The 24,754-nt window shown below is 38.6% G+C and overlaps 1 protein-coding gene across 1 annotated transcript in view; it reads right to left on the reverse strand.

Annotated features, from left to right (window-relative positions):
• TM9SF3 (transmembrane 9 superfamily protein member 3) overlaps positions 1–24,754 on the reverse strand; it is a 357,433-nt gene that overhangs the window by 146,387 nt on the left and 186,292 nt on the right. Inside the window, exon 10 of the mRNA XM_090369370.1 lies at positions 2,835–3,043. Coding sequence (XP_090225496.1) covers positions 2,835–3,043 — 209 coding nt within the window. The remainder of the gene's footprint in view (positions 1–2,834; positions 3,044–24,754) is intronic.

Here is a 24,754-nt window from a genome sequence, read left to right on the forward strand (position 1 = left end):
GGAACTGGAAAGTTGCTGGAGAGGCCTTCATCCTGTAGTGGATTGAAAATGGCTGATGATGATGACGACTCTGTGAAAACTGAAAGCTTTTAAATTTCTTTAAGTGATTAACTTTTATTAATTATGTACACTGAGCTTGTTTTGGTTTATTTTTCTTTGGGAAGAAAGCATGACCATTATTTTCTGCATGGAGCATCAGTACTGCACTTTGTTCCTTCTGATTAGTTCCATATTGGTTGAAGAAAGCGCTGTTTTCCCCTGTGGAGACAGTGTGCTTTGGTTTAGGTGATTCCATCTATAGTGGTTAGGGTTCTCTAATCATGTCAACTGTCTGATTATGCACTTGATTTGATATCGGATTCATCCTTAATACATTAAACCTTATCAGATGCTACAAATACCGGGAATAAGGTCAAATGATATGTCAAGCTGCTTGAGAATATGCTGAAACTATGAGTAATGATAAGAGACCAGATAATTTGAGTTATGTTCAAAGCAGTAGTTTAAATGCAAGTTTTGTGGATTTTCAGAGTGAATGTATATGCATGCAAGCATACTTGCTACTCTTTCTTTTTTTTTAACTAAAGTTTCAACACTCACATGGCTAAGAAGGCCAGACAATTTCCTTTGTGGTAAACAAATTTCAGCATATTCTCAAGCAGCTTGACATATCAATCAACCTTATTTCTGGCATTTGTAGCATCTGATAAGGATTAATGAATCAAAGATGAATCAGATATGACAAATAACTATCTTTAACTTTTTGCAGAAAGTTAAGAGAACTGTTGGTCAATATGTTGCTCTAAGCAGCCAATTAGGGTTATTTATATATTTTATTTCCATCTCTGAGACTTAACAAAACCCAACTGCATACAGGTCTGGAGGCCTCATTTTAGGAAGGATGTAGATTTACTTGAACGTACAGAGAAGGACAACAAGATTGGTGAGGGGAATGAAGGGTTCCTCTTACCAAGAGAGGCTTCAATTCTGCAAATTGCAGTGGCTGGAGACTAGGCACCTGCGTGGTGATCTGATTGAGGTGTATAAGGCCTTGAATGGGTTGAGCACGCTGAATTGTGATAAGATCCTTCCACTTGTTCAGATTACGAACCTAAGGGGGCATAACTTCAAATTAAGAAAAGACAGATGTAGAATAGATGTGCGGAAATTTGCCTTTAGCCAGCGGGTGGTTAATTGCTGGAACAAACTTCCATCTGTCGTTGTGGAAGTTGATAGGCTGAATAAATTTAAGGAGGAACTGGACAGGCATTTGGAGGGAATGGTGTGATTTTTTTTTTTTTTTTTGGCTGATGCTGCATAAGCTCATACACATGCTTTCTTGCATCACATGCCACTACTACTACTACTAGCACAAGGAGTGACTGAAACTGAAGCCCACCAAAATATTTTTGCTTTGACAATTGTACTGAATCCCTTCATTGAGATGTCACTATTAAAAGATTGACAGAATGAAGTCTCAACCATTTTTAGAGAGCTTACTACCATTATAACACTTTTCTGACAAGAAAAGGCAAAAGTTTACTCAATAATTGGGTACCCAGTGAATGTATAATTAAAAATGGTACACTCAGAATAGAATGAATCTTTTTATATCTATCTCCTTAAAGTGAAAATACTGAGTCCTTTTCAGTTATAGAGTACTTAGATTAGAGTACACTGAATTGGTTCTGCTGGTAAGTATACCACAAAATATATTTTGTGCTCCTTTTAGTCTTGGTTGTCTTTAACCCATGTTTCCAGCCCTACCACATGGAAGAAGGTTGTGCCAAACAGTGGCCAAATTCTCAAAATATAAAGATAGCAATACATTACTAGTCATCAGCAGTAACACGGCAAATGGAATGAGACTTCAGAAGGTTGGTAGCTGCACCAGAGAAATCACTTGGAAACTACTGGTTGGCAATTAAAGCCCAAAGGAAAAGTAATATTCTCCACTTGATAACTGATTCACTGTACATCAAGAATCTTCAAACACTGATCCCACTTGCAGGCAGTAATGAAGATATATTAATGTGGGATATATCCAAAAATAAAATAACATATGGTAAGGCAGGGGCAATATCTTAATTTCTTAAGAAATTAAAATGGCCTCAGCCATCATATTATTAGTTAAGAATCTAATTCCAAAAAATGCATGCCTTTTTCATACCATTAACGGGCTACTGTTCAAGGTAGAGACCAAAATGGATGCCAAAAAGAACTTGGGTTTATTCTCAATAATAAAAGCTGTTATAGCTTTTAGGAAACCTTCAATACTAGAGAATATTCTGTAAGCAAGTTACGTAAGACTAAAAATCAGTCTGTAAGCAAGTTATTTAGGACTAAAAATCTATAATCAAGTTATGAGGAGGTATGCTGTTACAGATGTCTTTCATAATCTTTAATGAGCACAAAAATAGTACCAAAGAATCCTCCTGCATGAACACTAAAAGGAAGCAGCTAGGACGAACCATATCAGCTGCTGCACAACAAAAGTGATAACATCAGCAGTCTACTCAATAGTATCACGTGATACTATTGAGTAGACTGCTGAAGAGTGCATAATAATTATCTTGCATAAATATTAACAGTGAATAAGTTTTTCATATTCAAAGATTGTAAAAGCTCAGTTATACTGCCTGGGGACTGAAGTTTTACATTTAATGAAAAGGGACTGAAATTTTCATGCTTAAAATTGAATAACAGATATTTACCATTTATAAAAGTACAAAATTCTTCACTAATTTTTTTTAGTTTAATTATAGATATAAAAATATTTATCTTAAAATTAAACACAGTTTTATAAAGTTTTATAATTTAATATAATTACTTACATTTCAATGAAGATGGAACCAAATGGTAATATTCCTCCCAAAATTATAATAACAGCAGGTTCCATAAACCACTTCTTTTCAGGTATAGGACGGGGTACAGCATTGATTCGACAAGGATAGTTTGGTTGACCAGCCAAATTCCTACCTAATACTGTACCCACAAGTGTTAATGGAAGAATGACAAAGAGACATATACAGGTAACTGCCATCTAGAAAACAAGTAAATGCATACATGAGTTTGTGTGTGTTTAACAACTTAGGTGATGTATACATTTGTTGTTATAAACTACCTCAGAGTTAAACTCCTACATTGTATGTAAGAGGTGTTTGGCAAAGTTCACATGAGGTTCATGAAATAAACAGCCATTAAATAAACATCCTGAGAATATTCTAAATGTCCTAACATTTTGAAAGGAATCAGAGCTCCTATTTTAAATTTATATCAATGTTTTTGGAGGACAGGAGAAAAGTGGGCAATGAATTCCTGGTATTTCTGTAGGAAATTAAAATAAGGGGTAAAGATAAGAAGTTCAACTTTAGTCTACATAAGAAGTGCAAGTATAGTCTACATAAGGCAAAGTATAATCTACATAATAATCTACATAAGACGAAGCTGGAGTATAATAAAGAAATAATAAATAATGAAACACCAGTTGTAGTACATTAATGAAATAATGAATTACCAGTTGTAAGAATATTATACTGGTTGTTAAAATACCAGTTATGAGGATATTTAGAATAAAAATAAAATTAAAACAAAATAAAAATAATACAACCATTCTGAAATAATAAATCAACATTTCTGTAATAGTAAATCAAAAGGAATAAGTTAAAACAAAAGGAATACGATTCACATCCTATTTATTCCTTTTAATTTACTATCCCAGTAGAAACAAGGCCAAAATAAATTTTAACCCATAATTCTACCTATTATAAAACAAAGAGAGATAGTAGCACACCGTCAGTTTAGGTAACTTCAAAACAACTAAATAAATTAAATAAATAAATACTTAAATGTCTGAAAATGATAGAAAATAGTGTCCTCTATATTTCTGAAATATATATTAAGATTAATACCCAATGAAAGATAACAGTTGGTTCCCAAAAATCAGGATGAAATGTCAATATACAAATTAAAATGAAATGCCTATAAACTAAAATTAATTAATTACTGCCCTTAGAACAAATACAGGTATGACTTTTCAAACAGTGTAAGCTATATGTACCATGTTCTTAGGGAATGTTGTTGTTATTGGGATTAATGATACAAGGGCTACTGAGGCCAAATTGTGTCTGTTCACAGTTTATTTACAAGCAACATATCGTTAGAGATGTTAAATTATATGCTCCTGTACAGGCCAATATGTTTTAAATACATGAAAAGTTCTTATATATTGGCTTCATTTCCTAAGATATGAGATAAATTAGATGAGATGTTCAAAGTTAAGTGTGATCAGAAAGTGTTTGATCGAATGGTTGAATATAAGGGATGGTTGGTTGGTTTTATTGGCGCATTAGCTACTAAGGCTATAATGCGCCAAGACCAGGTCATATATAAAAAAAATTTTAAACTTTCAGTGACCTAATTGGTTAGGTCACTATGTCAAAAGGTATAAAAGAAAAATGTAAATTTTATATATGAGCAAAAATGTTTATTAATTTTAAAAAGCTAAAAACGGCAGACACATGGTCATTGTCGGATAAAATCTGACCGAGTGTATACGGCTCAGCCAGATGATTAAAAGTGGTAAAAAGGATATGGCTAAAATCTGGACAATCAATTAAAATGTGTCTAATAGTTAAAATTGAGCCACAGGACTCACACATAAAAGGGTCATCAGCCCTCAGCAAAAACGAATGTGTCAAATGACTATGTCCTATGCGGGTCCGGGCAAGAACAACTTCCTCCTTACGATTCCTGCGCAGACTAGACTGCCACGGTTCAATTACAGGCTTTATACGATATAATTTATTCCCAGTCTGTCTATTCCACAAATCCTGCCATTGGGAGTGTTATCTTCTGCTGTATTATTTTCCTGTAGTCTGTACAGGGGACTGACAGGCAGCGATTATTATTGGGGATTGCTGACTTGGCTGTGGTGTCAGCCAAATCATTTCCCCTAATCCCAATGTGGCTGGGAATCCAGCAGAAGCGGATATCATATTCACGTTCATGGAGAAAGTGAATCTTCTGCTGAATGCTAGACAGAACTGGATGAGAATTATATCTCACAGTTATTAAAGCCTGTAACACGCTGAGAGAGTCGGAATATAAAATGAACCGTTGGTACTGGCATTCACTAATGTGATCCAAGGCTAACTGTATTGCGTGCAGCTCTGCAGTAAATATGCTGCATTCAGAGGGAATCTGCTCCGATGTAGTGCTGTCTGTAAAGACAGCAGCAGATCCCAAATATCATTCCAACTTCGAGCCGTCTGTGTAAACTGGCGCGAAGTCAGAATGTTCAGCTCGGTGTGCTGAATAAAGCTGCAGGTAGACTGATGATGAAGTGTCCGACTTTCCCCAATTTCTAAGGGACAAGTCACATGCCGGAACATGAGCATGCCAGGGGGGAAGGGGTTGCTTCGGTGTTTGAGCAACCTTGTCTACCTTGATATTAAGTTCTTTGAGTAGCTCTTGGAGACGAATACCAAAAGGACGATTGGCAGTCTTACAGGTGTTGTACAAATTTTCCCATCGTGGCTCAAAAACGGATAGCCACGTAGGATGGTCTGGCAGAGATTTCAGTTTTAGAGCGTAGTTTACAGACAACTGCTTATGTCAAAGCGATAACGGTGGTTCGTTTGCTTCGACGTATAAGCTCTGGACTGGAGATATTCGATATGCTCCAACAGCAGTACGGAGAGCCAGATGATGAACAGGATCCAGCCAACAAAATACACTGTCTCTGGCCGAATTGTATACCAGGGACCCGTAATCTAGTCTGGATCGTACAAGTGCACGGCAGATGCGTAGTAGGGTGCATCGATCTACACCCCAAGATGTAGAGGAAAGAGAGCGCAGAATATTCAACCCTCTTGTGCACTTTGTGCGGAGTTGACAGATGTGATCCAGAAAGGTCAACTTTTTATCAAATACGAGTCCCAAGAATTTTGTGTCCGCCGCTACTGGAATAGCATTTTGTCCGAGCATTAATTCAGATTCAGGATGAAGATTACGCTTACGACAAAAGTGCACGCAAACGGTCTTCTCCGACGAGAACCTGAAGTCAATAGCAAGTGCCCAGGAATTAAGGCGATCAATGGCTTTTTGCAGTTGTCTTTCAATAACCCTCATGTTGCATGACTGACAAAATATGCTAAAGTCATCAACATAGAGGGCACTGTTTACGGTTGGAGAAAGTTGTTCTGTGATGGAATTTACTTTGATGGTGAAAAGGTTGACACTTAAAACTGATCCTTGTGGTACTCCCTCCTCTTGGCTGAAGGAACGAGAGAGTGAGGATCCCGCACGAACTTGGAAAGTTCGATTGGCTAAAAAGTTTTTAATAAAAATGTGCAGTTGCCCCCTAAGACCAAGGCTATGCAGATCTTTTAAGATGCCAAATCTCCAAGTTGTGTCATACGCTTTCTCCATGTCAAAGAACACTGACACCAAGTGTTCTCGTTTAAGGAAAGCATCCCGGATGGATGTTTCCAATCTAATAAGATGGTCCAAAGTGGACCGGTTCCTTCGGAAGCCACACTGGATGTTGGAGAGAAGGTCATTTGATTCTAAATACCAGATTAAACGAGAATTAGCCATTCTCGCCAGGATTTTGCACAGACAGCTAGTCAGAGCAATAGGACGATAATTTCTAGTGACTTTTGGATCCTTTCCTGGTTTAGCAAAGGCAAGAACGGTTGCCTTGCGCCAGGAATCCAGAAACTGCCCTTCAATAAATATTCTGTTATACAGAAGGAGCAGATAATCCATAGATTTTGGTGAAAGATACTTAATCATTTCATAAGGGATGCCATCTGGTCCAACAGCACTTGCTTTGGAAAGAGCGAGGGCTCTTTTCAGTTCCTGAATAGTGAATGACCCGTTGTAGGGATAGAAGCTCTTAGACTTAAAATTAAGTGCCTGTTTTTCGAGTTTATGTTTCAGGACCAGGAACTCTGGGGAATACGAAGATTTGCAGAGATGTTAGAGAATGTTTCCCCAAGAGAGTTGGCTATTGCAGTTGGATTCGCAATAGTGCATCCATTATAATCTAGGATTGAAGAAGGGTGGGATGTATACTTTCCCTTCATTTTCCGGATTTTATCCCAGACTACCTTAGATTTGGTAGACTGGTTAATAGATGATGTAAAATGGATCCATGATTCCTTTTGACTCTGATGGCGGATATAGCGTGCTTTGGCTCGTGCACGTTTAAAGGTTATAAGGTTGGTCGTTGTAGGATATCGGCGGAATATCCCCCACGCTTTGTTTTGAGCCTTTTTTGCTGCTGTGCATTGTGAATTCCACCAAGGTTTGGGAAATGGTGGTAACCGGGCAGATGTTTTTGGAACAGCATTCGCAGCTGCTTGGATGATAATTTCTGTGATGTACGTTACTGCATCATTGATCAGCTCTTGACTGACGGTGCTAAGATCAAAATTTGCCTGAGATTGGAAGGCAGTCCAATCAGCCTGATCAATCTTCCACCGTGGTAACCTGAAGGGAAGACATGGTATCCCGCTGTGTAACCAGGTTATCACAGGGAAGTGATCACTTCCGTATGGATTCTCCTCCACTTCCCAAGTGAGTGAAGGGAGTAGAGAAGGGGAGCAGATAGAGAGATCAATGGCAGAAAAAGTACGGGTTTGATTTGATTTCGATTTTATTGGCGCATTAGCAGCTAGGGCTATAATGCGCCAGAAAAAGTACGGGTAGGCATGTGGAAGAAGGTGTTTGGTGAAAGGAAAGGTCATTGTGCATACGCTCTATGACCCGTCCACTTCCATTGATGTTAGCACTACCCCACAGGGTGTTATGTCCATTAAAATCCCCAAGAAGTAAGAAAGGCGGAGGCAACTGCATTACAAGATCATCAAGGTCTTCCTGGGAGATGTCACTCCCAGGTGGCAAATAAATAGAGCAGACCGTTAATAAAAATCCCACTGTAAGGCGAATTGCAACAGCCTCTATGCTGGTTGTAATTAGCAAGGGCTGAACTAGGGTCTGATTACCCACAAGGATAGCTACTCCTCCATGAGCAGAACCATCCGCAATTCTATCCTTACGAAAGATTGTGATGTTATACATCGTGGGATCATCATTTGCTTTTAGATAAGTCTCCTGCAAGCAAAAAGCAAACTGGCTCTTGCTTTTGCAGGAGGGCCTTGATGTCATCAGTATTTCGCCGGAATCCACGACAATTCCATTGTAGGAATTTAACCATTATTTTGGCTTGGTGGGTCCATCAGGCAGCTTCCGAGGTGCTGAGGGCTTACTTTTATCAGTCCTGGCTTTATCTTTTTTGGGGAAGAATGGACGCTGTCCCGTGTCCATTTCTTCCTCCGCAAAGAGTTCCAAGACTGATTCATCCTGTACCTCCTTGTTCTCTACATCCATTGTTTCTGTTATTACTGGAGGCTCTTTACCACTTGGTTTTGGTAGTGGTGGAGCACTAGGAGGTATGGATATAGGAGTGGCAACTGACTGTGTTTTTTTGGTGGGCTTTTGTGAACTCAACAAATAGCGTGCAATCGGGGTGAATGACTCTCTTGGTGGTATAGTCATCTCAGTTTGTGTCCCGATAGTGCACTTTGCAGAAACCTTCTGGGCATATGAAGGTTTCCCACTATTTATTGGTTGGATACGTTTTCTGGCCTCTCGGTAGGAGATATTCAGCTCTGTTTTCAGTTTTTGTATTTCTTTTTCATCCTTCCACTGCTGGCATGCTCTAGAGTAGGCAGGATGCTCTCCTTGGCAGTTGACACAGGTCGGTTTTGGAGCTGAACATTCTTTGCTCTCGTGGTCTTTAACACCACATCGAGCACAGACAGGGTTTCCACGACAAGATGTTTGTGAGTAGCCGTATTTTTGGCATCTAAAACACTGCATGGTGTTTTAGATGCCAAACCCACCGCATGGTGGGTTTGGGATATAAATCCTCACTGGGCAGTTTAGATAGCCTGCCTTGATAGAACTTGGAGGCCATGGGGTGTTAAACATGAGGATAAGAACTCGGGTAGGGACGAGATTCCCATCCTTCCGTATCGATGTTCTCTTGACAGCTGTCACTCCTTGGTCTTTTAATTCAGAGCAGATCTTTTTTTCAGAAACGTGAAGAAGGTCCCACTCTGAAATGACACCTCTTGAAGAGTTCAAAGTTTTGTGTGGAGTTACGATGATGGGTATTCCCCCTATTGATGTAGCTTTCAGGATTTTTTCCACCTGTTTAATAGTTGTAGCTTCGACCAAAAGGTCGCCAGAACGCAGTCTTTTTACAGATTTAGGCGAACCTGCCAAGCCTTCTAATCCTTTCTGGATAAAGAAGGGTAACATCTTCCCAATTGACTGCTCTCCGGTAGAATGAAGAATGAGGAAAAGCGGTGTTATAGATGGTGTTTTTTCCTCTGTTCTGGCTCTTCTTGCAGAAATGCTCTCGCTCTCATCTGATCGATTAGGTAGGGGCCTTGTTGGGGGCCCAGAAGAAATTGGATTTAAATTACTCATATGAGTAAAGAGAAAGTGTCTGATGCCTAAGTACCTCACCCACCACGGAGCCCTAAGAGGGCCCACTCGTGAACTAGCAGGTATTGCGTACACGAATGGGACGCCGAGTTCGCTTAGGAGCCCCATACCCACGTTACAAATAAGTCTTTATCCCGTCCCAGGACCAAAGAGAGGGAGACTTATTGGAACGCAGTTGACCCTAGCAGTAAAAACCACCCACCGATTGATCCCAGTCAGGTCAGTCCGGGACCACCCATCTTGTCAAAGGAAGGGCCAAAGTGGTGTATTAAGGCTGAGCCCCTCAACCACCAGGATCCCCCTTTCCGCATTCCACAGGTCACGCCACACGGCTGCACACGCCGGATTCCAAAGATGTAACCCTGGAACCAAGGTATGGGCGTTAGATCCCAGTGATGCTAATCTGGAAACCCAGCAGCATCACTGGGAGGTCCCCTCACCACGTACAGGTGCCCATGTCGAGGGAAATATAAGGGACACTCCACCAGAAAATAAGGAACTGTAAGTTGCGTCAGACAGGATGAGCACTGAGGTGGGGTTTTCTCCCAATAGCAGGAAGAGATGGGTATGGTGATTGTGTCCAATTCTGAGCCTTGCCAATACCACTTCTTCTCGTCTGTTTCGTCAAAAACTAGAGAGCCACAGCTTTGGATCTTTTATCTGGTAAAGTTTATTGTTGATGTTACCTTTCCAGATCTGTGACCATTTATCGTAGCATGCTTTACGAATGACAGACTTATAGTCAGTGTAAGAAACCTGAGGATATTGTGAGAGAGCACTTTAAGGATGTTTAGTGGCAAAGTCAGCACTTTCATTTCCAGGAATGCCAGAATGGCCAGGGATCCAGCAGAACCTGATCGACTGATTGGACACACTGCAGCAGAATAGCCGGGAATGAATCTGTTTCAAGAAAGGATGAGAATATGAGAACTTCTTCTTTATGGCAGAGACAGCACTGAGAGAGTTGGTGTAAATTATGGCAGGTGAGATGGAAAGCTCAAAGATCTTACAAAGCGCTAACTTAATGGCATATAATTCAGTTGAGAAGATGCTGCAAGCTAGTGGTAGTGTGGTTGAAATTGTACATGAAGGAAAAACTGCAGCAGCACCTACGATTTGTCAGTTTTGGAACCATCTGTATAAATTTTATAGGCATGGTTGTTTATAGTAGCATGAACTGAGTAACTGTCTGATATTGCAGGGTGGTATAATATTTTTCCCAGACTGGAGAAAGTGCACATCGTAAGAGAGAGACACATAAGACCAAGGTGGAACAGGTGCAGTTATGTCCTGAAAATTTTCATTTAAATTGACATTCCAACTCTGAACATGCTCTTTAATCCTGAGTGAAGCAGGTCTATTTTCATTTGGCTTGCTCTCATAGAACGATTCCCACCGAGTGTTATAGAGATACTCCCAACTGGGGTGCGATGGTAGACTCTGGATCTTAGCAGCATAGTGGAGCAATAGTGTTTTTCTACGCAGGTGTAATGGGGGATCATGCGCTTCTATATAAAGACTTTGGTTCAGAGAAGTCCTGAAAGCTCCTAGGGCTGTCCTCAAAGCAGAGTACTGCATGACGTTCAGCCGTTCTAATGTGCTTACCCTAGCAGAGTCATATACTGAAAGACCGTAATCTAAGCGTGAAAGGATTAGGAATTTGTACAGGGGTAGTAAGGTATACTGATCAGCTCCCCATGACATGGACGAGACTGATCAAAGTACACAGGGTTTCTCAAAAATATTGGTACAAATGTTTAGGGGAGGTAGGTAACATCTAAAGGAATGTGAATCGCATTCCTTTAGATGTTATCTAAAGGAATGTGAATCGCACAGGAACCCATAACCGGAAACATCGCCGTAAGTCGGTACTCGGCGCTATTCATCAGTTTGCGAAAGGGAAAATTTCTGGTTTACTCATTTAAGCAGTAGTTGCCACATGAAGAGCATGCATCGATATACGAACTGTGATCTGGCAGACATGCACCTAGTGTGTGGGCCCTCTGCTAACATCACTTTGCAATAAATGTGTGGGCAGGTATGATCGTTGACTGCTTAGTCGGCCCATACCTGTTACCATCCCACATGAACTCCGCTAAATATCGGATCTTTCTTGAACGAGTTCTACTAGGGTTACTTCACGATGTTCCAGCAAGGGGGCTTAGAGGGAAACAGGTATCCTGTGTGTTATCAGACACTCAGCCTAAAACACTGATGGATCCAATATCTCTCTATTACAGAAGATTTAGGAGAAGTCCGGTTGGCCTGCCTCCCTAAAATCCACTCATTCACACCTTCTCGATGGTAAGCCCTGTTACGTCACTTAGGTGGCAACGAACGTGTAGAGTGGTTCTCTTCAAAACACCTGGTCAGCTTGAAGAGGAAAAGACCAAACCCTCCAGCATATGACAGCACGACAAAGCAAATGGCCCTCAGTCCCAGCAGCTTTCACACTCCCTCTTACGGCAGCAAGAGGGAGTGTGAAACCAGGCTGCCATGCAAGGAAACTGAACTTTGCCTGTTATAACATAAGATCACTCATCGGTGAAGACAGTATATTAGAGCTGGAAAAGGAAATTAGAAAATGTGAATTGGAATATCATCGGTTTGGCTGAAACAAGAAGAAATGAATCACTCCAAGTGGAAATCTGCTGTACACCAATAGAAACAGTGAAAGGAGTGAAGATGGAGTTGGGTTTCTGGTCCATAAAGATTTTAAAAACAACATTTTGGAATTCAAAAGTACATCACCAAGAGTGTCAAGACTAATACTCAAGATTTCTAAGAGGCACAAGCTAAAGATTATAATGATTTATGCACCAACATCGAGCCGTGATGATGAAGAGGTTGAAGAAATATACACTGAAATTGAGTGTCTTCTAGATGAGCAGAAAACCCACTACACTTATTATGGGGGACTTCAATGCTAAGGTTGGAAAAAGGCAAAACAGCACAGAAAGAGGAACTATAGGAAATTTTGGAATTGGTGAAAGAAATAAAAGAGGTGAAAGACTTGTGGAATTTGCAGAATCTCAAGGACTGTCAGTAATGAACATTTTTTTGAAGAAAAGGGTGAACAGAAAGTGGACATGGAAGAGTCCAAATGGATTAACAACTAATGAAATCGACTTCATCCTCACTAACAGAAGATATATTGTGAACGATGTTACTGTCCTGAATAAGGTAAATTTTGGAAGTAATCACAGAATGGTAAGATGTACACTTGATATAGATGTAGGAAAGGAAAGGAAAAAACTGAAAGAACTCAAGTAAATAATACAAAGGTCTCTGAGATAACAGAGGAGGAGAAAAAGCAGTATGTACTGGAACTTAAGAACAAGTTTCAGCTTCTGCAGACTGCTCAGGACTAGGGCTTGCAAACCGGTTTTATAAACCGGTTAAATCCGGTTTTCATATTGAGTTGTAAAAACCGAAACCGAGCTTCTAAAACCGGATTCAAATATTTTTTTTAGTTAGCCCTCGAATATAGTTTTTTTGTTATGCACATTTTCTTTTGTTTGTTCGTTTGTCTGGATTGTTCAACTGCTTTATGTTTTAAACATGTTTTTTATTTTATTTTATTTTAAGGTACGAATCTCATGGGCAAGTGGCCCAAATCTAGGTGGGGTACCTTATATCTTCCCACCTGCATCATGGCACGATGCAGGTGTACTCATTTACAACTGAGTGAGTCGGAGCGATAGCGTAAAAGAAAATGCTCAACATTTCTCCGTTCCATCTATCTTGTTCGCCAGGCAAGTTATGGAACGCGCCTTATTCGTGGTTACCCACTAGAAACAGATTCGCTGAATATTGCATCAAATTTCAATCGTAGAAAGTTTTTTGCTTCTTTATTCCTATTAAATTTGCTAAAAAATGTTCTCCAAAAAGCAGCTTCACCAAATTTAGCTTTTATGTAATTTTTAAAATACAATAGATTTAATTGGGAGAAAAAATTGCAAGTAAATAAATAAAAAATTTATTTCGTGAAAATTTAGAAACTTGCCTCGTTCAGACTCTTCATTCAGTGCTTGCGGAAGTGACACATAGTATTGTGCCTTTGTTATCTTTAATATTTTTATTTAAAATTGTCGGTGATATAAATTCATACTAATTAATATTTATTACTCTGAATATGTCTAAGATGAAATCAAATGTGTGGAATTATTTTGCTCGAAAAAGCAAAGATGAATGTTCGAAATGTCTGAAGATAATGAAGTCATCTGGAAGATCTACACCATCTTTGATATTGCATTTAAAGAAAATGCATCAGATTGACATTAAACAAGATAACAGTGAACCTCCCGTAAAAATGGTAAGAACATTAGAAAACTTTATCGTTAAAAAAAATCTATGGAAGAAGAGATTTCAAAATTAGCTACTTTAGATGGATTTTCTTTTAATTCAATTGCCAAGACTGAGTTTATACAATCAAGCCTTCACCTTCAGAGAAATAAACACGATAAATTATCTCCAGCCTGTGAATGGAATTAAAAATATGGTTCTGAATTATTATAAAACTAAGAAAGAAGAACTCATTCAGCATTTCAAAAATTCATTGGTTTTGGGTGCACGGTATTCATCGACTCTAGACGAATATACGTCTATACAAAATAAAAAGGTATATGAATATAAATGTGCATTCAAAAGACAATCATTGGTCGTTAGATCTTATTGAGATTAATGGTTCACTTGATAGCAGAAGAACTGAGCAAATTGTGAATGGACACTTGAAGGAATTTGGTTTGAACTTGGATGAGGATATTGTTGCCTGCAACACCGATGGAGCAGCAATGATGATTATGTTTGGCAAGCAAATTACGCCTAATCATCAACGATGTCTAGCCCATTGTATACATCTGTCAGTTATATATGTACTTTATGAAAAAGCAATCAATTATGGTGCCACAGTCTCTGAGTCTCCCAAAGATAATGAAGAAAATGAAAATAATGAAGAAAGTAGTGATTATGAAGAAGTTGAAGACAGCAAGGCATGCTTCATCAAACCGACTTTACCAATGAGCTCATTTATTTCTTCAATCCAATGGCCAATATTGCACAAACTATTAACAAAGTCAGAAAAATTTGCAAGCTTTTTCGAAAATCGCCTACAAAAATGACATATTACAAAATTTTGTTAAAGCAAAATTTGATTGGAAAGAATATAAACTTATATTAGATTGCAAGACTAGATGGGATAGCACATTCTATATGATTGAGAGATTATTGAAATTGAAAAATTGCATTCCAAATGCTCTATGTGCAGTACTGTCAACTGAAGCTGTGTCTGACGATGACTGGAAAACACTTGGATTGCTACATGAAACTTTGCAACCAGTTGAAATGATTCTGAAGACTATAACCTCAGAAGATACAGACTTATTTAAAGCAGAGTTTTCAATAGAATTTCTGCTTGCTAAGCTTGATACAGCAGAAAACCCATTTGCTCCGAAGTTGCACCAAAGCCTTTTGCAGCGTTACAATGCAAGACGAAATTGCCAAACTGTGGCTTTGCTGAGCTATCTAAACAACCCCAAAAAGTTTAGGAAAGAAGATTCAGGTTCAAGAACTTTTGATTTTCCAAATAAGCAAGTTTCGAAAAAGCATGCTGAAGAGATTTATCAGATATTATTTGCAAAACATTCCGAAGGAGTCTTAGCGTTGAATGAAGAAACTGAAAATAAACGAACTGTTCTTTTAGAAGAAACAAAGACTCGTCTAGTTCCGATGTTGGAGATACACTCATGCGAGAGTATGATAGTGCAATAAAGAGATTAACTGAAGAGCCTTCAAAATATTCGAGTGAATTGGAAATCAGCAAAGAATTTAAAATTTTGGAGGCAACTAGCAGTAGAAGTGAAAAGCTGGAGAAAGTTTATAGAGCACTGCTGACCATTAAACCAACAAGTTTCCTTTCTGAGAGAGTGTTTTCGATCACTGGTCTCTTTAACACAAAATAAGATCAAGTCTATCAGGAAAAATGCTTAATATACTGTGTTTTTTAAAGGATCATTTTCAGAAAAAAGCTGAGCAAAAAATAGTAAAGTAATTTCCCCAAGCTGTTTTTTTTTCACATTATTTTTATTTATTTATTATTATTATGGGGCTTATTATATTTTGTTTACTATACAAGAAAATAGTTTTTATTCAAAGGATTTCAATACAATTTGTAATTTTGTATAATCTCAAGCTGGTTACTTTTTTGGAGCATTTTAATTTTTTTATTTTTTTTACTATAAGAGTTGATAGATTTTATTTAAAAGATTTGATTACGATTTGTACAATCTATCCAAGATTAAATAAATACCTGTGTTATAAGCTTTTATTTATTTTCCCTAAGTCTGAGAAAATCGGTTTTAAAACCGGTTTTAAGAGTAAACTTCGGTTAAACTCGGTTTTGAAATTTCTCGGTTTTATGCAAGCCCTACTCAGGACCAAGATATCCACGAGGAATATTATAACTTTCTGAAAGTGATAAAGCCCAAGAAACTTATAGGGAAAAAGAAATCCAAAGAAGACAAAATTAGTCAAGAAACACTTGTCATGATGAACCGAAGACGACAAATGAAGAGCACGAAAAACACTGACAGGGAGAAAATTGAGTATACTGAGTTATGCAAAGCCATTAGAAAGAGACTAAGAGAGGACATAAGAAGATTTAACACAAGAAAAGTAGAACAAGCATTAAGGGAAAACAAAGGATTTAAATCAGCAGCCATGAGCAGTAATACAGAAAGACAAATGATACTGAAACTGAAAAATAGCGATGGTGTACTTATAAACAGCAGAGAAGGCATAATTCAAATAGCAGAAGACTACTATAGAGAATTATACAAGGAGCGAGGGAATGATGCCAGCAGTGGGGAAGATGGATTGCAAAGTACCAACACATACGACATATCCGATATTCTTCCTGATGAGGTAGAACAGGCATTGAAGAAAATGAAGAATCAGAAAGCCCCGGGGGAAGATGAAGTGACTGTAGAGTTGTGAAAATTGGGAGGAAGTGACATAACACAAAAACTGCAAGGCTCTTCACAAAGTGCATTAGAAAAGGTGCGACACCTAAGCAGTGGAATAATGCAATCATAGTTTTGCTGCCTAAGAAAGGAGATAAATCATAAATTGGAAATTATAGACCAATTAGCTTGTTATCCCACATCTACAAGTTGTTCACAATGGTCGTTACTAACAGATTAGAAAGAATACTTGATGAGAATCAAACGAAAGAGCAAGCTGGCTTTAGTACAGGATTCTCAACTATTGATCACCTTCACGTAATATCACAGCTAATTGGGAAAGCAAATGAATATAAAACACCATTATGCCTGGCATTTGTGGATTATGAAAAGGCATTTGACTCCATACAGCATAATGCAATTTTTCGGGCACTGGAAAGACAAGGCATAGATACCCCATATATTATGATTTTGAAGAAAATATATTAGAATGCTACCTCCTTTATTAGACTAGACAAAGACGGTAGGAAATTTAAAATCGAGAAAGGAGTTCGACGAGGAGACACATATCTCCGAAGCTGTTTACTGCTGCCCTTGAGGAAGCTTTCAGAAGATTAGACTGGTCGCAGAAAGGAGTCAATGTGAACGGAGAGTACCTAAACCATTTACGATTTGCAGATGACATTGTGGTCATAAGCCACGATCCCAAAGAATTAGAGGAAAATCTTAATCAGTTATGCACAGTTAGTAAGGATTTTGGACTAAAGATGAATATGGCTAAAACAAAAGTAATGATGAACAAGTATGCCACGGAAAGGGAAATAATGATTGAAGGGGCAGTAATTGAAAAGGTGGAGTCATATACTTATCTGGGACAAGTTATTAGCTGTAATAATGATAAATGGCTGGAAGTCAAGAGAAGAATAAATTTTGGATGGATAGCATTCAGGAAATATAGTCACATACTGAAGAGCAATATCCCAGTTTGTCTGAAATGTAAAATAATGAACCAATGTATGCTCCCCACCATGACTTATGGAAGTGAAACTTGGGCACTCACCAAAAGAATGGAAGAGAATCTGAGAACTACACAGCGAAGAATGGAACAAATTATATTGGGAATCAGACTGTTAGATAAGAAGAGAAACACATGGATTAGGCAGCAAACTCAAGTAAAGGACATTCTAATCAAAACTAAAGAACTAAAATGGTCTTGGGCAGGACACATAGCTCGAAGACATGATGACAGATGGACTAAGAAAATAACAGAATGGTATCCAAGAGGAGCTAGAAGAAAACCTGGAAGACAAAGGCAGAGATGGATAGATGAAATTCATGAGTTTTTTGGGTAAATGGATGGCCAGTGCTCAAAACAGAAGGAACTGGAAAGTTGCTGGAGAGGCCTTCATCCTGTAGTGGATTGAAAATGGCTGATGATATTCCAGCAAATGTGAGATGCAACATTTGGTTTCAAACATGACGGGGCACCTGCCCATTATGGAAGGTGTGTTTGTGACCATTTGAACAGGCGTTTTGGGCGTCTATGGATTGGCCGTGGTGGACCCGGCCCCCACCACACTCACCTGATTTATCGAGCCTTGATTTCTTTCTGTGGGAGGCCCTCAAATCTATCATGTATGAATCGCCTGTGGAGATGAAAATGGATCTCGTAGCGAGACTCGTCTGCGCTGCTGCTACTGTCAAAGAAACTCCAGGTGTGTTCGACCGTGTTCGCCAATGCATGTTGCGTCGGTGTTACGCATACATCGAATCTCATGGTGGAACCTTCGAGTATCTGTTGTAACATCGTGAAATGCATCCATCTCGTACTCCATTGTTAATATTATGTCAAATAAATGTTTGCCACTAATTACTGTCTTGTGTCATTTCTGCTTCTTGTGCCTCTGCTACTACTTTTCCGTGACGTTTCCGGTTATGGGTTCCTATGCGATTCACATTCCTTTAGATGTTACCTACCTCCCCTAAACGTTTGTACCAATATTTTTGAGACACCCTGTATTCATATGCTTCCGACAAGTAGTTCTTAAATGAGTGACGTGAGCTTGGAAGTTTAGCTTGCTGTCCAATATCAGTCCAAGAAATCTAACGGTATTAACGAGTGGGATTGGAGTTTGGTTTATTTCTAGTTCAGGGTTAGGATGTAGAGTCCGTAACTTGCAGAAGTGAGTGGCAGTGCATTTATTTTCTGATAGTCTATAACCATTCCGTGAAGTCCAGGATTCTATTTTGGTTATGGCTAGTTGGAGCTGCCGTTCTATGGTATTCATACTTTTGGACTGACAGGAGATGGTGAGATTGTCTGCATACATGTATGTTTCAACAGTTTTTGGGATGTTGCGTGTCATATTGCTGACTCGAATTGCGAATAGTTTTGGACTAAGAACCAACTCTGTGGTACACATTCCTCTTGAATGTGAGATGTAGAGAGTGCGTTTTTATATTGGACCTGAAAATACTGAAGTCGCAAGAAATTCTGAATTATCCCAGGCAACTGCCCCCTTAGATCTAGATGGTAAACATCCATTATAATACCATGATGCCAAGTAGTCGAATAACTTTTCAAGATCTAAGTTGACCATGACTAGATGTCTCATTATAAAGGCATTGCGAATGTGAGATTCAGCTTTGATAAGCACGTCTAGCATTGATCTGTTCTTCCGAAATCCATACTGCTGGAAAGAGATTCCCTGACTCCAGGATGTGAGTCTTGTATGAATCATACTTTCAAAAATTTTCCCTACGCAGCTTGTAAGAGATATTGGCGCATAATCTTGAACCAGGGTAGGATCTTTGCCTGGTTTTGGTATGGCGATAATGAACGAATGGCGCCAGGAAGAAGGATAGACATTTTCAGAGAAGATCCGATTATAGAAAATCAACAGGCTACACAAGTCCTCTTCATGTAAATGCTTTAGCATAATGTAATGTACACCATCTGGCTCTGAAGCACTGTTATGAGATCTATTTAATGATTCTTTCAGTTCTATTAATGTAAAGGGTTGGTTGGTTGTACGAAAAAGAGCGGCACGTTGGGAAGTTAATTTTATACCGTTCTGCACAATTTTTAATGCTCTGGAAGGAGGCTGCATAGGAAGCAGAAGCAGAAATGGTGGCAAAAGATTCTGCTAACACATGGGCAACTTCTTCGGGCATAGAGATGTCTTTTCCTTTCCAGTGAATTATAGGAGAGGGCATCCGAACAAATTTGCCATTTAGCGCCTGTGTCCTTCTCCAGATGATTCGTGTGTCAGTGTCTTTGTGATGGTTGATGCAAAAGCAATCCACGAATCGCATTTTGCTTTCCTTCTAATTTTTCTTGCTTTTACTTTAAGCCTTTTATAAGCAATTAAGTTAGTGGTAGTAGGACACTTCCGAAAATCATTCCATGCACGGTTTTTATCTTGTTTGGCAATAGAACATTCTGCATTCCACCAATGATTTCGGTGAGCACGAAATGTCTTGGATTTTGGAACGGAAGCATTTGCCGCAGTCAGAATCTGATTGGTGATATAAGTAGTTATATCATCAATATGTTTCTGTTGGATATAAATTCTGTCTAAGAAGGTTGGGGCAGAATAACCATCCCAGTTTGCCTCACTGAACTTCCAATTGGATCATTGGTTAGGATTTTGAGTTACTGCTATTTCTATTGAGCAAATAATTGGAAAGTGATCACTGTTAAAGGGATCGGATAACACTGACTATGTCAGGATTGGAAAGATGGATGGAGAGCAAATTGACAAGTCAACTGCAGAAGTAGATCCTGTAGGTAGGTGGATGTAAGTAGGAGATCCAGTGTTTAGTAAATTAAGATCATTATTATTCATAAATTCTTCAATTAATTTGCCTCTTCTGTCCATTGTAGCAGACGCCCACAATGGATGGTGTCTATTAAAGTCACCAAAAAGACAAATTGGAATTAGGAGTTGTGTTATGAGACTGTCAAGTTCTGAATGGGGAAGAGGAAGAGATGGTGGAATATAAATGGTAACAAGAGTAACTGATGTACCAACTGCAATAAGAGTAGCCACAGCTTCTACATTTGTTATTAAAGGGATCGGCTTGGATGGCACACTAGAATTAACCAGAATGGCTACTCCTCCACGTGCAGGAGACTCTGCATTTCTATCTCGTCTATACATCATATAATTGGATGGTATAAATCAGAGCTGTAATACTCAATATGTTCTACGTTGATAATAATATTAGTAAATTAATAAGAGGAGTTTACCTCAATATAGTACGTGGAACACTTCCGTATGATACCTGTTGATTTTTTCGTTTTTTCCGTTTTAATTTCTGGAGGGTATCATACGGAAGTGTTCCACGTACTATATTGAGGTAAACTCCTCTTATTAATTTACTAATCATATAATTGGAGAATTTTGGCAAAACTTGGGGTGACAGGAATGTTTCCTGTAGGCATAGAGCTATGGGGTTGAATTGAGCTATTAAATCTCTTGTCATCAAAATGGCTGCTGAGTCCTCTGCAATTCCACTGTATGATGTTATGCATTATTTAGGTTTATTTCAGGATGATTCATCTGGCTGTTTTTTTGGATGCAGGGCATTTTTTCCGGTCTTTTTTTGGGAATGTAGTGTCACTGGCATGCAATTCTAGAATGGGTTCCTCATAATCTGGGTGCACATCCACTTCCATACTGTTTGTTTGAGGTTCAGCTTTCTTACAATCTTTAGTGGTTTTCATTCTTTCAGTGTCCTGTGAAACTTTTGGAGTATCAACTGGGATACTAATTGGGGTGTTTGTGGCTTCACTGCTTTTTAGGTTTAGGAGTATTTTTTCTGGAGGCTGATAAGGTTTCTTTAACCCAATTTGCCAAAGATGTGTTCGGTGGTATTGACACACCTGTTTGAGTTGCAGTTGAAAAATAGCTTCGGGTGCGAGACGCATAAGATTGACTCGGCAGGGTGGACACAATTTGTCTGCGTGCTTCAGGATATGTTACTTTATGTTCTATTTTGTATCTCTGAATTTTTTTTCCAGTTTTCCACATATCACATGATATAGAAAACGCAGGGCGACTTCCTTTGCAGTTGGAACATACGGGGGTTGAGACTGAGCAATCTGCTTGGGTATGGTCCTTAGAACCACATATAGAACAGATGGCATCACCTCTGCATGCCTGCTGAGAATGGCCATATTTCTGGCATTTAAAACAGTGAAGACGATTCGGGATGTACGGCCGAATCCAGCAGTTTAAATAGCCAGCTTTAACAGTGGATGGAAAATCAGGAGTGCAGAAGGTTAAAATGATGGATCGAGTTGGCACGAGATTTCCATCTTTTTTAATCATTGTGCGCTTCGCACTGATTACCTTCTGATTACTAAGTTCGTGTATTAATTCCTCCTCAGACACTGAAAGCAGGTCCCCTCTGTGATGACGCCTTTCAATGAATTTAAAGTATTGTGGGGGAGTAACAGATACTGGCAAACCACCAAATGTTTTTGTATTTAACAGCCACTCAGAATGTTTGGTGGTGGCTGTTTCAACCAGGATGTCTCCTGATTGTAGTCTCTTCACCATTTTTGGTGATCCTGCAATCAATTCCAAATATTTTTGGATCATAAATGGTGATAGCTTGCCCACAGGCTGAGTAGACAGAGAGTATATCACCAGAAAGATAGGGAGGTTTTGACACTACTTCTCTTCTAAGTCTTTTAGGTTGGTTTGAGTCACTATCATTGGACATTTCTGAACTTGAGCTTGATGGCACTAAAGGAAGGAAATTATTTAAGTCCATCTTTGCTCCTTTTAGCCCGGGAGAGTAACTTTCTTCTCCCAGGTTACTGGTCCCGCCACATGGAGGCAGGGGCTGAACCACCAGTGACCAAGCGGTTGAGTACGTTAGCTGGGTTAGCACGGATTAAATAAATAAATATGTATAAGGAAAGAAAGGTGAATTTCCTTCCTGGATTCTTACTTGAAAGCTCTTAAGTAAAGAATCACTTGAGTAAAACATAACTTAATTCATAACTTAAAACAGAGTAAAATAAATGACTTATTCGCTGAGTAAGAGCACTCTATATATAGCACAAAAAATCGCAAGGTCACTATCGCTTGGCACTCAGGGCCGTTCTTAGGGAAGTGCCTACTATTTTCATATGTACAAGTCCTCAGAATAATAATTGAGAGAACCAACAGAACTGAAATAGAGAGAAAGGGGACAACCAATAGAACAGAAATATTTATTTAGTACATATTTTAGCTATAATATAACTTGTATTTATGTTATTGGGCCATTTATTAACTGCAATAATAATGGCTTTGTTAAAATGCTTAGAAAAACTTAGACAGAAAGTCATTCTTAATCAGCATAGATTTCAAGTTTCTAAGTGATTCTATAATATTATTGATGTTATTACATATTTTTATCAATTTAAAGCTCTGCAAAATAATGATATTGCTGTGAATTCTTTCTGAAATATTGGAATACTAGTGCGTTAAGCTAATGGATCCAAAATTGTCTTTTTTTTTTGTTTGTAATATACTTTAGTGCAGGGGTGGCAAACCCATGGCGCAAGTGCCCAAGTGGCATGCTTACAAATTTCTTGGGGTCTGTAGAGTGTCCCATAAAATTTAAAACAACTCCAGGAATCCACTTTGAGTCATGACTTGCACATGCCCATTCTCTCCACCAAGCATGTAGTGAGGTCACACCATTCAGTAAATAGCTGCATTCATGTAGTGATTTGTTTGACATCTGAGTGGTAAGATGTGTTGAAATTGATTAAATGTCTTGAATATTGCCTTCCGAGGGGCACGCGAGGGTAGTTTTTTTTAAAAGATTTAGCCGATTTTGGCACGCACCATTGAAATGTGGTGGCGAACCTTAAAAAGGTTTGCCATATCTGCTTTAATTTACAATTTATTATCTACTTTATGTCTATATCTAGATAAGGTGCTGCTATAGTACTATATTTATTGGCACATTCTAATTCTAACTCAATAACGTATAGCTATGTCTTTAAGAACATGGGTGTCAAACTCATTTGGGCCAAGGGGCCATTACTCATATTAGTGTACCTCATGTGGACTGCACACGACCTACAAACCTTGCCACTGCTATGCCTAAAGAAGCTTTTTAATTGCTGAGCTGTTGCTACTCACAGCTGAAAATGCACTAATAACCAATTGAAAGGAAATAAAAGCCTGAATAAACAACAGAACGAATAATGAAAAGCAAATTTATTCCAGATAATATAATATTTCAATGAGGGAATATACATGAAATTAGGTAATCTAGGTCTTTTTGCCAGACACTTATAGACACTTGACTCTGTTTGCTTGCAACCAGCTTTGCAAGATTTGGAGTCAAAAGATTGAGAAGGCACAACCTTCATTATGGGAGAAAGATTGGCATCAGTTAGCCTTGATCTGTGGTCTGTTTTGTTAGCTTTCATAAATATGTGCTCCCAAAGTAACAGAATTTGTGCAGCAAATTTTCTTATCTCTGGATATTTTTTGCCCTAAACAAGAGTAGACTTTTGGGATCCCAACTTCTCAGTATTTCTCTTTTAAAATTGAGTCATGCTGCAGATCAATTAGTTCCATTTGTATGGAAATAGGAGCTCTCTCGACATTAAAAGAAAAAGTACCCGTGAAAAGAGAAAAATCTTCTTGGTGCTCCTTGAAATCTTTAAAGCGCCTATCAAATTTGTCTTTAATCTTTTCTATTGTCACAATATTTTGATTTTGCCACACAATCAACTTTTTTTTGAAAACTAGCCAGTGCATCATGCATGTCTGTTATCAACTGATCTTTCCCTTGTAGTTTGATGTTTAGATCATTTAAGTGACCTGTAATATCTACTAGGAAGGCCAGATCTTGTACTCAAGGCTTGTACCCTTCAGAAGCAATGCATCCTGACCTTTCATTTCTAGGAACAGTATTATTTCTACCAAAAGTAAAAAAAAAAAAAAAAAAAAAAAAATCTCTTTAGTATGCTGTGGCAAGCCAACCAACAAACCTCTGTGTATAGGGCAGCCCTTCAAATTCACTTTCCAAGTCCTTAAAAAGGAGAGCAAACTGGTGGTGATTCAGTCCTCTGGACCGAATGAAGTTCACAGTTTTGACCACAGTCTTGAGCGCCAATAGTCCACTTTCGGCATTTTTGAACACAGAACCTGCTGATGAATAATGCAATGGAAACATTGCAATTTTTGTTTGTCAGGATACTCGTCCTTCAGTTTTGCTTCTAGTATTGATACAAATCCCTTTTCTTTCCCTGT

This window comes from Mastigoproctus giganteus, chromosome 3 (assembly GCF_048544385.1).
Source record: "Mastigoproctus giganteus isolate SK-2022 chromosome 3, ASM4854438v1, whole genome shotgun sequence".
NCBI lineage: Eukaryota > Metazoa > Arthropoda > Arachnida > Uropygi > Thelyphonidae > Mastigoproctus > Mastigoproctus giganteus.